Genomic DNA, 12,535 nt, shown 5'->3' on the forward strand with positions numbered 1-12,535 from the left:
ATGTTTTAATGTTTATTTATTCTGAGAAAGAGAGGGGGGTGGGGAGGGGCAGAGAGACAGGGAGACAGAGAATCCCAAGCAGTCTTCCCACTCTCAGTGCAGTGCCCGATGTAGGGCTCAAACACACAAACCGTGCGATCATGACCTGAGCTGAAACAAAGAGTCAGACACTTAACCAACTGAGCCACCCAGGTGCCCCTGAAGTATGTACTTTAGACACCCGAGGAAACACAGGCTGAGAGAAGCAAAGTTGCCTGCTCTCAGAACTCCAGTGGTCAAGGGCAGAGCAGGAGTTCAAACCCAGGCGACTCAGGTTCTTAAGCACCAGAACCTAAGTTCTATATAACTACTCTACATAATGTTTCCCTGTTGCTCTGCCAAACGAAATTCAAAAACTTCTGATTTCGTCTCATTCCCCATATTATGTAGATAAGGAAAATGCCATCAAGGAGGTTAATGGACTTTCCTATGTCACAGAAGTACCTAGCACTGAATCAATACCAGAAACAGAATAGCTTTTGCTAAGGTCACCGAGGGCATCCAAATCCAGACCATAGACATTTTTCACTCCTATCCTTCCCAGTACCACTCATTAAATGTGACCGCTGCCTCCCACCTCTCCTTTTTTGAAACTTTATCTTCTCTTGCTTGTGATAGCACACTCACTTGGTCCTCCTTCTCCTTCTGTCTGCTCTTGGTTTTCTACTGGCCAGTCCAGACTCTGTCATTAGCACCCCTCTCTCCGTGGGACATCATATCCATGTGCAGGGCTATAAACACAACACTCCCACATTTCTATTCCTTCCACAAACGTCTCCTCTGAGCCCCTAATCTCTACACCAACTGCTTTCTTGGCATCTCCTCTTAGATGTCGCACAAGCTCTAAGACTCAACATGTCCAAAACCAAAGCTATGTTCTTTCCCCAAACTGGGTCCTCTTTCCATCTCAACAAACAGCACCTCCATCCATTCATCTAGGAATGATGGAGCCATGCTGAAAACAGTAACTGTCCTTCATATTCCACATCCAACCCATCACCAAAGGCTGGAAATTCCTAAATACCTTCCAACATTTCCAGTTCTCATCATCTGCTTTACACCAGCCTTTCTTGGGTTTCTGCAGTGGCTCTATGCACTGTCGCCCACCCTTGTATCCTCTATCCTCTAATATTCTCCATATTGCGACCACTGTGACCTTCTCAAAACCCATTCCATGCATTCCACAGGGACTTGCTGTGGTAGGCTCTGGAAAATCTCTACCACCGGCCATTAGATGGAGGAACAGAAGTAGACTGGGTGAGACCCAACTGAGAGGGCGTGAGGCAGACCCAGGACAGCCCAAAACCGTTGCTTCTCACCTGTCAGAGCACGTAAATGGGAGCCAAACAACGCACTGCCTGGGAACTGAACACGGGGAATAGGAGGCTCTGCCAGGCTCAGACTGAGTGCCTCTCAGTGTTGTATATGAAGAGGCCAACTGCTGCAAATCAAATAATGATCTTACCATGTGAGCCCAGAGACACAGGGACAATTAGCTGGTATTCATGTTTTAGCTAGATTCATTGAGTGAGGGGGGGAAGTCACTCTCCATTTAGTCATTTTGGACTATAAATTACAAAATGCACCAAAGTGTAAAATAAATAAAGTGAAAAGTGCTAGTGCCCTATATACCACTACTAAAACAAACAGAAACTCTACACACACACACACACACACACACACACACACACACACCAAAAGAACCCCCTAAAAAGCAACAAAAAAAACACAACGGCCAGTAACAAATCCACCTTCTCTGTCTATCCATCACCAGCATGGATATGGTTATTCTGTTGCACCTGAGATCTTACAAAGTAAATCAACTTTAACAAATGTATATTTAAAAATGGATGGTAAATATAATTAGCACTGATTTGAAGCCATTGGAAACACCACTTCCTATTCTATAACAAGAATTAAAGCATTTTAATTATGTATATTTAATAATAGAAAATATATTTAACACAATGCTATAAAACACAATTGCTATATTTATTTTTAAGAAAAAAAAATATAACCTTACTAGGGAAATACTTAAATTAGGACACAGATAAACTAATTACTAACAAACTTTATCTGCTTAATTGCTTATGTGCTAAGTTAAACGAGAAAGTAAAGATGTATTTTGATAACTGATTAACTCAATGGAAAAAACTAAGAAGGATAAAGAAATGTGTTTTCATATATAGCAAATTACATGTTCAGGTAATTTATAATTATTTCATACACATAGTTTTTTTCTTCATCTGCAACATCTTTATGTTCAAATGTGCCATTAGTATGTGTCTTCTGAAGTATCTTTTTTAAAAAAATTTTTCATGTTTATTTATTTTTAAGAGCAAGAGAGACAGAGCGTGAGCAGGGAAGGGGCAGAGAGAGAGGGAGACACAGAATCTGAAGCAGGCTCCAAGCTCTGAGCTGTCAGCACAGAGCCTGACGCGGTGTTCGAACTCACAGAATGTGAGATCATGACCTGAGCCGAAGTTGGACGCTCAACCGACTGAGCCACCCAGGTGCCCCACTTCTGACGTATCTTTGAGAGGAAGCTCTCCCTTTTAACTAAGGTATTTTACCTCATGTGTTTGTTGTATGGGAGAAGATAATAGATAAAAAAAATTTGTTTTAATGTTTGTTTATTTTTGAGAGAGAGAAAGGCAGAATGTGGGCAGGAGAGGGACAGAGAGAGAGAGGGAGACACAGAACCCGAAGCAGGCTCCAGGCTCTGAGCTGTCAGCACAGAGCCCGATGTGGGGCTTGAACCCACAAACCACGAGATCGTGACCTGAGCCAAAATCAGATGCTCAACCAACTGAGCCACCCAGGTGCCCCATAATAGATTTTTAATTGGCCCTCACCAAAGATACTGTATGAAGGAACTGTGGTTGGCAAAAATTGACGAAAAACAAGGGAGAAATTAAAACATTTTTTAAATCCTAAAATATTTAATGTTCTATGTCCTGTGGGAATGAATCAGTAGCTACTAGATTGCTTTCTCTCACTTGTAGTTATTTAAAATAGAGTAAATTAGGGGCGCCTGGGTGGCTCAGTCGGTTGGGCGTCCGACTTCGGCTCAGGTCATGATCTCACTGTTCGTGAGTTCGAGCCCCACATTGGTCTCTGTGCTGACAGCTCAGAGCCTGGAGCCTGCTTTCGATTCTGTGTCTCCCTCTCTCTCTGCTCCTCCCCTGCTCATGCTCTGTCTCTCTCTGTCTCAAAAATAAATAAAAACATTAAAAAATTTTTTAAAAAATAATAAAATAGAGTAAATTATTGGCAACTCATGATTATGTTTCTAGATATCTATCATAAGCACAAAAGAGTTATTGTCTCCCATAGGTAACTGGACAATTCTGGAAAGAACCCCTTGGTAAGCTAGACGAGATCAGTCTGTGAAACTATCTTCTCTGAGCACAAAGGAGGCTTACCTCTCGCAGAAAGTGTGCAGACAGGGGAGAACCTTGGGATTCTTGTACCGTTCCAGGCATATACTGCAAATCAGAAACTGCTTGTCAATCTGGCGCACCACAGGACTTGGGATGTTGGTGGCTTCACTGGCCATCCTAGACCACTGACATGGGAGGCCGGCTGTCTTTGACCCTGCACGCTGCTGCTGTCAGACAGGAAAAATATATAATAACTTGTAAGTGCAAATCAATCATTGGTTCATTCACTACAGACACCGTGTTATGAATACAGGTAGAATTCCATGCCAGTGACCTCAAAATGACCATAACCAACCCTCAATGCTGGATGAGGCATACAGTGAAATGCCTGTTTATTTTGTAAATCAATAAAATGATCACATGTTCACCATGCAAACAAAACAAATTAGAAGACGTATGTTGCACAAAGAGGCATGCCTGCTGGCTTTGCAAGCAAGGGTAACTGAGGGGCCAAATACTTATACAGCTCTGCCTGTTCATGCCTTCATTTATGACTCTATTTGATTCTATACCTACAGTCTTATAAAAGTATAATCTATATCAAATAGAACAGTCTTACTAAGATAAAATGGTTTCCCAACTATTGTACTTGAAGGGGATCAAAATGTCACTCCAAAATGTGCCATCTTGGCATAAGGATTATTTTTGAGCTGGAGGCACTTGAGAAACAGCAGACACGGTAAGGCAGCTGGTGGTTGGCGAGGGGCATTCTGTCCTCTCCCCCCTGCTCAAAAGCAGGGCATCGATTTCCCATTTTCAAAGGAAATTTTCATTTGTAAAGGTGCCCCACTCTCCCATACCAAAAAGAGGAGACTCTTAATTATCACCAGAGATAGCATGGGAGAGGAGTCTACATAACAAATCTTACTCAACAACCCTTATGGACCATACATTTCCTGGTCACTTTCCTACAATTTACTGTCCCTAAACCTCCTTTTCCTTTATCTAGCCATTTCTCCACCATTTGTCATCCTTTGTTAAAACAGTATATAAGCCCCCAGGTCCAACTGCCTCTCTGGGTTTTCATTTCTTTTCTGTGAAGCTCCCATGCATGTAAAATTAAAAATATTAAATTAATAAACTTAGAATATTATATATTATGTTGGAAAAATAAACTACCAGTAAAATGTGTACATCCTTTTCTCTTGATAATCTGTCTTTTGTCAGTTTAATTTGCAGTCTTCAGGAACAGAATTGAAGTGTGTTGAGAAAAGTTTTCCCTCCCCTACATACTGTTAACATGCAAGGATGGAATAATTAGAACTTGTTTAAAATTTTTTAAATATTTATTTATTTTTGAGAGAGAGAGAGAGAGAGAGAAGGAACATGAGTGGGAAAAGGGGCAGAGAAAGAGGGAGACACAAAATCCAAGTTAGGCTCCAAGCTGTCAGCACAGAGCCCAACGTGGAGCTCAAACTCACCGCCTATGAGATCACGACCTGAGCTGAAGTCGGACGTTTAATCGACTGAGCCACCCAGGTGCTCCAGAATAATTAGAACTTTTTATTAAGACCTTTGTATGTGGTTCAGAGTGTTCTCTTCAGAACTAAAGGTTTATAGATTCTATGCTAAAATGTATTTGCCACAGAGCAGGGACAAAGGCAGATAATTCCTAACATTTTAAGAAATGTCTGTTGGTATTCATGTGTGGGAATCTGAGGGACCTGGTGAAATTAATTAGTTCAGAGAAGGTTTCAAAATGTCAGGAATCGTGCCAGAAAAAGAGAATTAGAAGAGGGCAAGAGAGAAAAATGCAGAGGGCCTCCAAGGGAGGGTAAAATTACAACATAAAACACAGCTTCATTTACCACCTTGAAGAACATCTGGCTTCTATTCCAAAAGGGTAAACCAAGGTTAAGCTAAAATTCACTTCTTAATTTTCTAAATATTTGGTAAGGTGTCTACAGCCCCCCAGTTCCCAACAGAAACACTCTTTACAAAAAAAATTTGCTAATTTTCAATATGACCCTAGGCAGGAAGTAATATTATTCTCATTCCACAGATTTTTGAAAACCTTGGCTCAGTTAAGAAGCTTGTCAGAATGCAAAACCCATAGCCTGTTCACTCCTTAAACCACCACATCTCCCTTGACCGTGTGCTTTAAGAAGGCTGTATGTACTATAAAAGCTTGGTTTATATATAATATTTTAACTTGGCCTGGGACCTGTGTTTGAAGCTGGGAAATACCATATTTACAGAATCAACAATTCTACACTTTTTAATAGAAATTCTTTTCAAACATGAATGATAGTTCTTCTCTCTCCCCACCAGTTCACCACATTTTTAAAAAGTATGTCAACTTGTAATAAGAAAATCCTATCGGGGAACCTGGGTGGTTCAGTAGATGGAGCATCTGACTCTTGAACTCAACTCAGATCATGACCTCACAGTCTGTGAGATTGAGCCCCAAGTCGGGTTCTGCGCTCTCTCCATCTCTCTCTCTCTCTCTCTCTCTCTCTCTCTCTCTCTCCCCCCCCTCACCTGCATGTGTGTACTGTCTCTCAAAATAAATACATAAACATTTTAAAAATTCTACTAGTTATACATAATTGAGTATAGTTACATATAGGACACACCCATATCCCAGAGCATGATTCATAAACAGACAGAACATTGTGAAAGAACCTACTATACACGAGTGTCACATCTGAACAGAACTCGCTGCATTAGTTAAAACAGCGTGAGTGTGACATATCTAATTAGCCAGCACTATCTGCTCTCTCTTTCCTAGAATGTCTCCCTAAAGAACTAGAGTAGAGAATGATATTCATTGATTAAATGTGGCTCATCTCTCAGGAGCTCAAAGTATTGGCATATCATCTGCTTTTCTTAACCACATCCCCATGACATCAGAAAAGGGAAGGAATGGATTTGTCTGTCTTTAAGATAAGGAAACCAAAACCGAGGGTTTAAATGACTTGCTCAAGGTCACCCAGTAAAATCAGTGAATCAGAAAGCTCAGATTTCAAGTCTTCTGCTTTATCTGATACCTAATCTTAAACAAGATTAACACTTTGTGTGTGTGTGTGTCTGTGTGTGTGTGTGTGTGTGTGTGTGATAAAAATTATGGAGTGCTCACTTCAGCAGCACTAAAATTGAAATGATACAGAAGATTGGCCCAGCCCCTGAGCAAGGATGACACAAAAATTCATGATGTGTTCCATATATATACATTTTCAATTATATCTAAGGGGCACCTGGGTGGCTCAGTTGATGAGCATATGACTCTTGATTTTGGCTCAGGTCATTTTGGCTGAGACCCCTGATCTCAGGGTCGTGGGATCCAGTCCCGCATCAGGGCTCCAAGTTGAGTACAGAGCCTGCTTAAGATTCTCCCTCTCTGTCTCTCTCTCTCCCCCTCCCCCTCTGCCACTCTCCCCTGCTCACACTCTTTCTCTATCTCTAATACAAACAAATAACTTTTTAAAAAATTATATTGAACTTTTCAGTTAAAATAAGTTAAAAATAATTTTAATTTGAATAGCTTTTGAAAAATTTCATATGCCCCTTTGAAATAATCAGTCATGCTGAGTATTGAGAAAAGTACAGAGAAAACATTGCATTGATTTCACTTTTTTTTTTTTTTTTTTTAACCTTAGAGTTTTAGGGTTTGGGCAAGGAGAAACCATTTGTTTTAATCAAATGGTATGATTTGAATAAATGAAATTTCTTGAGCTCACATCATTATGTTCTGATGCTGAAATGAAAATATTTCACTCTAATTTTATGATAATTATTGAAGTGGGTGGGAGTAAGTCTTTGTTAGTATTGTTAATTTATATGGTAAATTAAGTTGACTCATTAACACTAATTTAAAAGCATGACAATATTACAGATCTGTCACAAGTGACCTGTTGAAGACATCTGGATTTTTAGGACTCTTAGAATCAACACAAAAGGCTTCCAAGCCCCAAAGATCCCCAAACCGAGACTTTGCCAGGGTAATGATCATTCCTTGAATATAACTGGATACCCACAATAGAAAGACAATTTGACTACTCCTAAAGGGATAAAGTACCGAGAAAAATGGAGGCACAGAATGTGCTAACAAGCACCACAGGAAGCTTTCCATCAGTCTGAATACGCCGCGAGGAACATACATAAAATGTATACAGCCTTTAAAGTGTCCGGGCACTACCACAGTTTCTGGTTGCTTTGATTAGAAGAGCAATAAATACTTATTTAGATTCTCGGTTGTTCTCCTTTCTCCATCTTGGTTTCTGAAGTGTCAGAGATCCTTCTTACTCACATGACCAGCAGAAATAAGCACATGATAGTGAAAGAGATCAGCATATAGAACTACTCTTCTCCTGGAGATATGCAAAACCAATTTCTGGACAGGAGCGCCTACAAGCATGCATGGAATGGGCTTCATCTCTGAAGGAACCCGAATCCTCTTGGATGCAGGAACTAGCACTCTACATACCGACAAAAGGCCAACACAGAGGAAATGACAGAGAAGGGATGGCAAGAAGAGCCATTTTTTAAAAAAAAATTTTTTTAGCTTATTTATTTATTTTGAGAGAGCAAGTGGGGGAGGGGCAGAGAGAGAGAAAGAGAGAGAATCCCAAACAGGCTCCACGTTGTCAGTACAGAGCCCAACTTGGGGCTCGATCTCATGAACCATGAGATCATAACCTGAGCCAAAATCAAGAGTTGGGCTCTTAACTGACCGAGCCACCCAGGCGCTCTAAGAAGGGCCATTTTAAAACTACATAAATAGCCAACATTAGGGTGCTGTTGACATTAACTAGCTATGAGAGCTCTCGCTATGTGGGGAGACTGGCTGAGGCTCCTTGTCAGTGGAAAACCAACAGCAATACTGCTTACAAGAGGGGTTTGGTCCTCCTCTCTACCTCTCTGTTCAATAGCACCTTCTCAATCTGACCATTCTGGTTACAATTGAAACTTGCCCCCCAACCCCCAGCACTTGCTATCTCCCGTCCTTGCTCTCTGTCTCTGTAGCAACAGTCACTTTCTGATATAGTATGTAATGTGTTTATCTTGCATATTGTCTCCTCCCCACCTCTCTAGGATGTAAGATTCACGAAGGCAAGGATTGCAGCAGCTAGAACTGTGCCTCGTACATGATAGACACTCATTATTTCTTTGAATGAACTGAGCAAATAAAGTATAACATGGGAATGGACTCAGTCCCAGTAGCAGAAAAAAGCGGCACTGGCTGACTCAGTACACAATAAACAGCATGGTTGTCATCAGTCATGTGAATGTTTTCATTTGACATCAGACATTACCTGCCTTCCCACGTGATCGTCTAATCTTTAGCAACACAAGCCGTCAGCCAGAGGGTAAATATTCAGTGACATACTTAAACACACTCACAAAGGCAGAACGGGAATTGAGAACTACTGAGGACACATGTGCGCGGAAATACAAAGTCTAAGAAAGTTGACATAAAAATTCCTCATTAGTGGGGCGTGCCCACTAAACAGCTTTTGTAACAACAATTCAATACGCATGTAACAAAATCCTTGCAAACCCCCCAACCTAGCATTTCTTCCCTCACGTCACCTCTGGTATTTTTCCTGGCTCACGTCCTCAAATCCCCTAGAACTTGGTGGAAATGACAACCAAGTGGAAAAGAAGAACTTGAGAGGAGAAGAAACAAAAGGAAAATGCCTGGGTCCACAATTCTAGGGTTGAGACCACAATTCCCACCCCAGAGTATACCATTTAGATCAGATAATTATCCAAACTTTTTATTGCTGACACCAGAGGGGGAAGAGCAGGAAGGGAGGGTAGAAGACAAAAGACAAATTGAAAGCACTCTGCTTGAGAAGGGGAGAGAGTTGGGTGAAAACTTGTTGGCTAGGCTAGGAAACACGGTCGGGAAACAGGTCAAGATTCCTTTGGAAAATAAAATTTTAACATGTGATTTGTGGGTAAGAGTCAGCATATTTGATTATATACCATCCTAAAGGCACTAGATTCCACTTCTGTTTAATTTTATGGCATTCCTGGGTTACTGCTTCTCTTTGTGGCCACTTAGCTGGATTAATTTATTAGTATGGTTACATTTTTACTGCCAATGACAACGACGCAGACATGCTAAAATCAGCTTCCCAGGGTGCCTGCGTGGCTCAGTCGGTTAAGTGGTTGACATCAGCTCAGGTGATCTCACGGTTTGTGAGTTCGAGCCCCACATCCGGCTCTCTGCTTCAGCCTGGGAGAGCCTGCTTCAGATCCTCTGTCTCCCTCTCTCTCCTTGCCCCTCCCTCTCCCTCTCTCTAAAATAAATAACATTTTAAAAACAGAAAGTAGTAAATTCTGAATTATTAAAAAATAAAAATAAAAAATAAAACCAGCTTCCCAAGAAGTTAAAAATTTTTCTGGCGCGTTTACAGAAAGAAAATCTCGAACTATTAGGATTATCTATAACTCACAATGTTCTATCTTTTACCTGCCAGGACAGATGGTACCTAGAGCTCAAGGCACAGGTTAAAACATGACTAAAGAAACAAAGTATTTTTAGTTTTCAAAATTTATGAGCATATTTTTATTCACCTGCAACTGAATTTGCATTGTTACAGAGGACTTAACTAGAAGAAAGAAAAGAGGACAATCTTCAGTGAAATTAAAACAGGGTGACCTATTTCCAGATAAATCAAGCCTCCCAAATGGGCCATTTTGTAAATTAGAAGGCCAGATGCAATATCTTTTCTGATAGTACATGCATGAGCGCGTGTGTTTGGGGGTGAGTGGGTGTGTATTCCAGAAGCCATTCAATTTAACTTCTCTCTGCAGGCAAGGATGTGCCCAAGCTTTCCAAAGGTTCTTATCATTTCCAGGGTCCAGTGTATGACAGCTTCCCAAGGTTGCTGGGTTTTACCACACGGAAATTGATTTATGTCAAGCTCCCAACTCATCTTTAGAATATTTATGCCTATTTCCTCTACCTCTTAGTATAGATTACTATTTGTCTTTGCCTTCTTCATAGACAGCCTCGCCTTTTACAATGTAATTAAGTCAGTTCTTAAGATTTGCTTTGGGTTTTCTAAGGTACAGAAAGCTGGGCCTGTGTGATCGAGTGTTAAGTGGTCAGGCTGATTAACATTCATCCACAGTGCCCTGGGACAGTCAGGATGAGTGGGGTTTCCTCTCCCCACATCCATCACCTTGCCAAGACTCTTTCCTTGCTTTCCTTTGGGACTATAAGGAGGTTGCATATTCTGGGACCACAAAAAAGACAGAGGAAGGCCAAGGCCCTAAGCTCTGGAAATTGGGCAAGGTTAGCAAGAAGGGGGAGGAGAAATTTATTCTACGTCAGAACTTCAAAAGACATAGGCCTGTGTAACAGCAAATCCCCTTTTGTCCCTGGTGGATAGGAAGTGCGTTATTTGGGGCGCCTGGGTGGCGCAGTCGGTTAAGCGTCCGACTTCAGCCAGGTCACGATCTCGCGGTCTGTGAGTTCGAGCCCCGCGTCAGGCTCTGGGCCGATGGCTCGGAGCCTGGAGCCTGTTTCCGATTCTGTGTCTCCCTCTCTCTCTGCCCCTCCCCCGTTCATGCTCTGTCTCTCTCTGTCCCAAAAATAAATAATAAAAAAAAAAAAAAAAAAAAGGAAGTGCGTTATTTAATTCTGTTGCTGATTAGAATAAATGTGTACCTTAATAAGTTTTCAAGAAGAATAATGAAAAGCACTTAATGGAGGAACGGAGGTGACTGAGAACATGAAGGCAGAAGAGGGTAAAGTAAAAGAGGGTAGAAAGACTAGCACGCAGAAAGCGGTAATTAAGGTTCCTTCCAAGGTGCTGTTTGAATAATTACACTGGGCTCATTTTTTCCCTCAGTATCTGGTTTAACCTAAACCTTCAAATTCTAGGAGGAAACCTGATCTGTTCATTTCAGACAACCTGCACAATAATAATATTCAGAGAACTCTAATAGCCAACCCCATTATAGGACAAATTCTATTCTGACACTCAAATCCTTACATAAGTAATAAAGGGCACAGATGGCATCAGACATTTTCAAAAAAACAATTACAGGTGTGTGCAAATTATAATTATGCCGTAATTAGAAGTAATTCAGTCACATTTTTTAAAGAAAAAAAACCTATGAGAGTAAATAATTTGGCAGCAAATTTTTTAAAGTGTAAAAGTATTTCTCCTCCATACATTTCAATAATACATACAAATGTTTTGTTAAAGTCTTAGTTTTATCAGAGAGATGATGAAAAAAAGCACAAGGGAGTCTTAAAAATTAAGCTTAGGTTAAATTTTTAAAAATTGCTACACATTTAGAATTTCTTCGACTTAAGGATAGATACAAGAAAGTCATAACTTTGGAGTAATTAATGTCTCCAAATATCCAAATGAAGGACGTTTTCAATTTTTAGTAAGACAAAGAATGAGTGTTTTTGCTTATTTCACAAGCAAAAAAATCCACGAATCTTTTTTCATATAAGTAAAAAAAAAAAAAAGTCATCTCAGGATTATAATATTAACTCTGGTGAAAAATATGTATAGATTTTATTCTCCATTTTTAAAATATATGGAATATATATCGTGGATTCCTTTTTCTCCAAACAGGCACATTGTATCAGAGAACATTTGTACATTCAGTCCTATTTTAATCTTTCCAATGCAAATCACTTGGGTCTTTCTAGGAGAAAACTGGAAAGAAACACTTAGAGGTTTAGGATAGGCCACGACTCAACGTCTCTGTAACAAAAAGCTGCTTTCTCATACCACAGCACACATGAAACTTCTCATTGTGTGCTTGCTCGCTCGGGAGGGGCGTGCATTATTTAACATTAACAGACGGTTAGGACCGGGGCTGCTGAAGCGTCTGCCTGAAAATAATGAAAGACACCAGAAAATAGGTTCACGCTAAGCAGAACTGAATCCTAATACTTAAGAAATCAATTGAAGAATCTGGACAAACAAATGGCTCTCCTTACATATTCTAATCTAAAAAAATAACAAAAACCTCTAACAATTATTCACGAAGAATAAAACTGCAGTAATACGATCTAAGCCAAAGAAACAAACTAATAATTTTTAAAATGCTTCATTTTGAATCCAGATCTGCTC

The 12,535-nt window shown here is 40.3% G+C and overlaps 1 protein-coding gene and 1 pseudogene across 12 annotated transcripts in view; one reads left to right on the top strand and one right to left on the bottom strand.

Moving 5' to 3' along the window:
• TRIM2 (tripartite motif containing 2) overlaps positions 1-12,535 on the bottom strand; it is a 159,771-nt gene that overhangs the window by 51,835 nt on the left and 95,401 nt on the right. For 7 of the 12 annotated variants that reach the window (XR_009259253.1, XM_058721132.1, XM_058721127.1 and 4 more), the window contains exon 2: positions 3,465-3,649. Coding sequence is in view for 10 of the 12 variants with exons in the window: in XM_058721127.1 (XP_058577110.1) it covers positions 3,465-3,649 (185 nt within the window). In the remaining 2 variants the exon portion in view is untranslated. Of the gene's footprint in view, positions 1-3,464; positions 3,650-12,535 lie in introns of those variants that run through there. The other 5 variants (XM_058721134.1, XM_058721126.1, XM_058721133.1 and 2 more) reach the window with 2 other exon arrangements.
• Positions 6,554-6,652, top strand: LOC131508216 (U6 spliceosomal RNA; annotated as a pseudogene).

This window comes from Neofelis nebulosa, chromosome 3, assembly GCF_028018385.1.
Source record: "Neofelis nebulosa isolate mNeoNeb1 chromosome 3, mNeoNeb1.pri, whole genome shotgun sequence".
Lineage (NCBI taxonomy): Eukaryota > Metazoa > Chordata > Mammalia > Carnivora > Felidae > Neofelis > Neofelis nebulosa.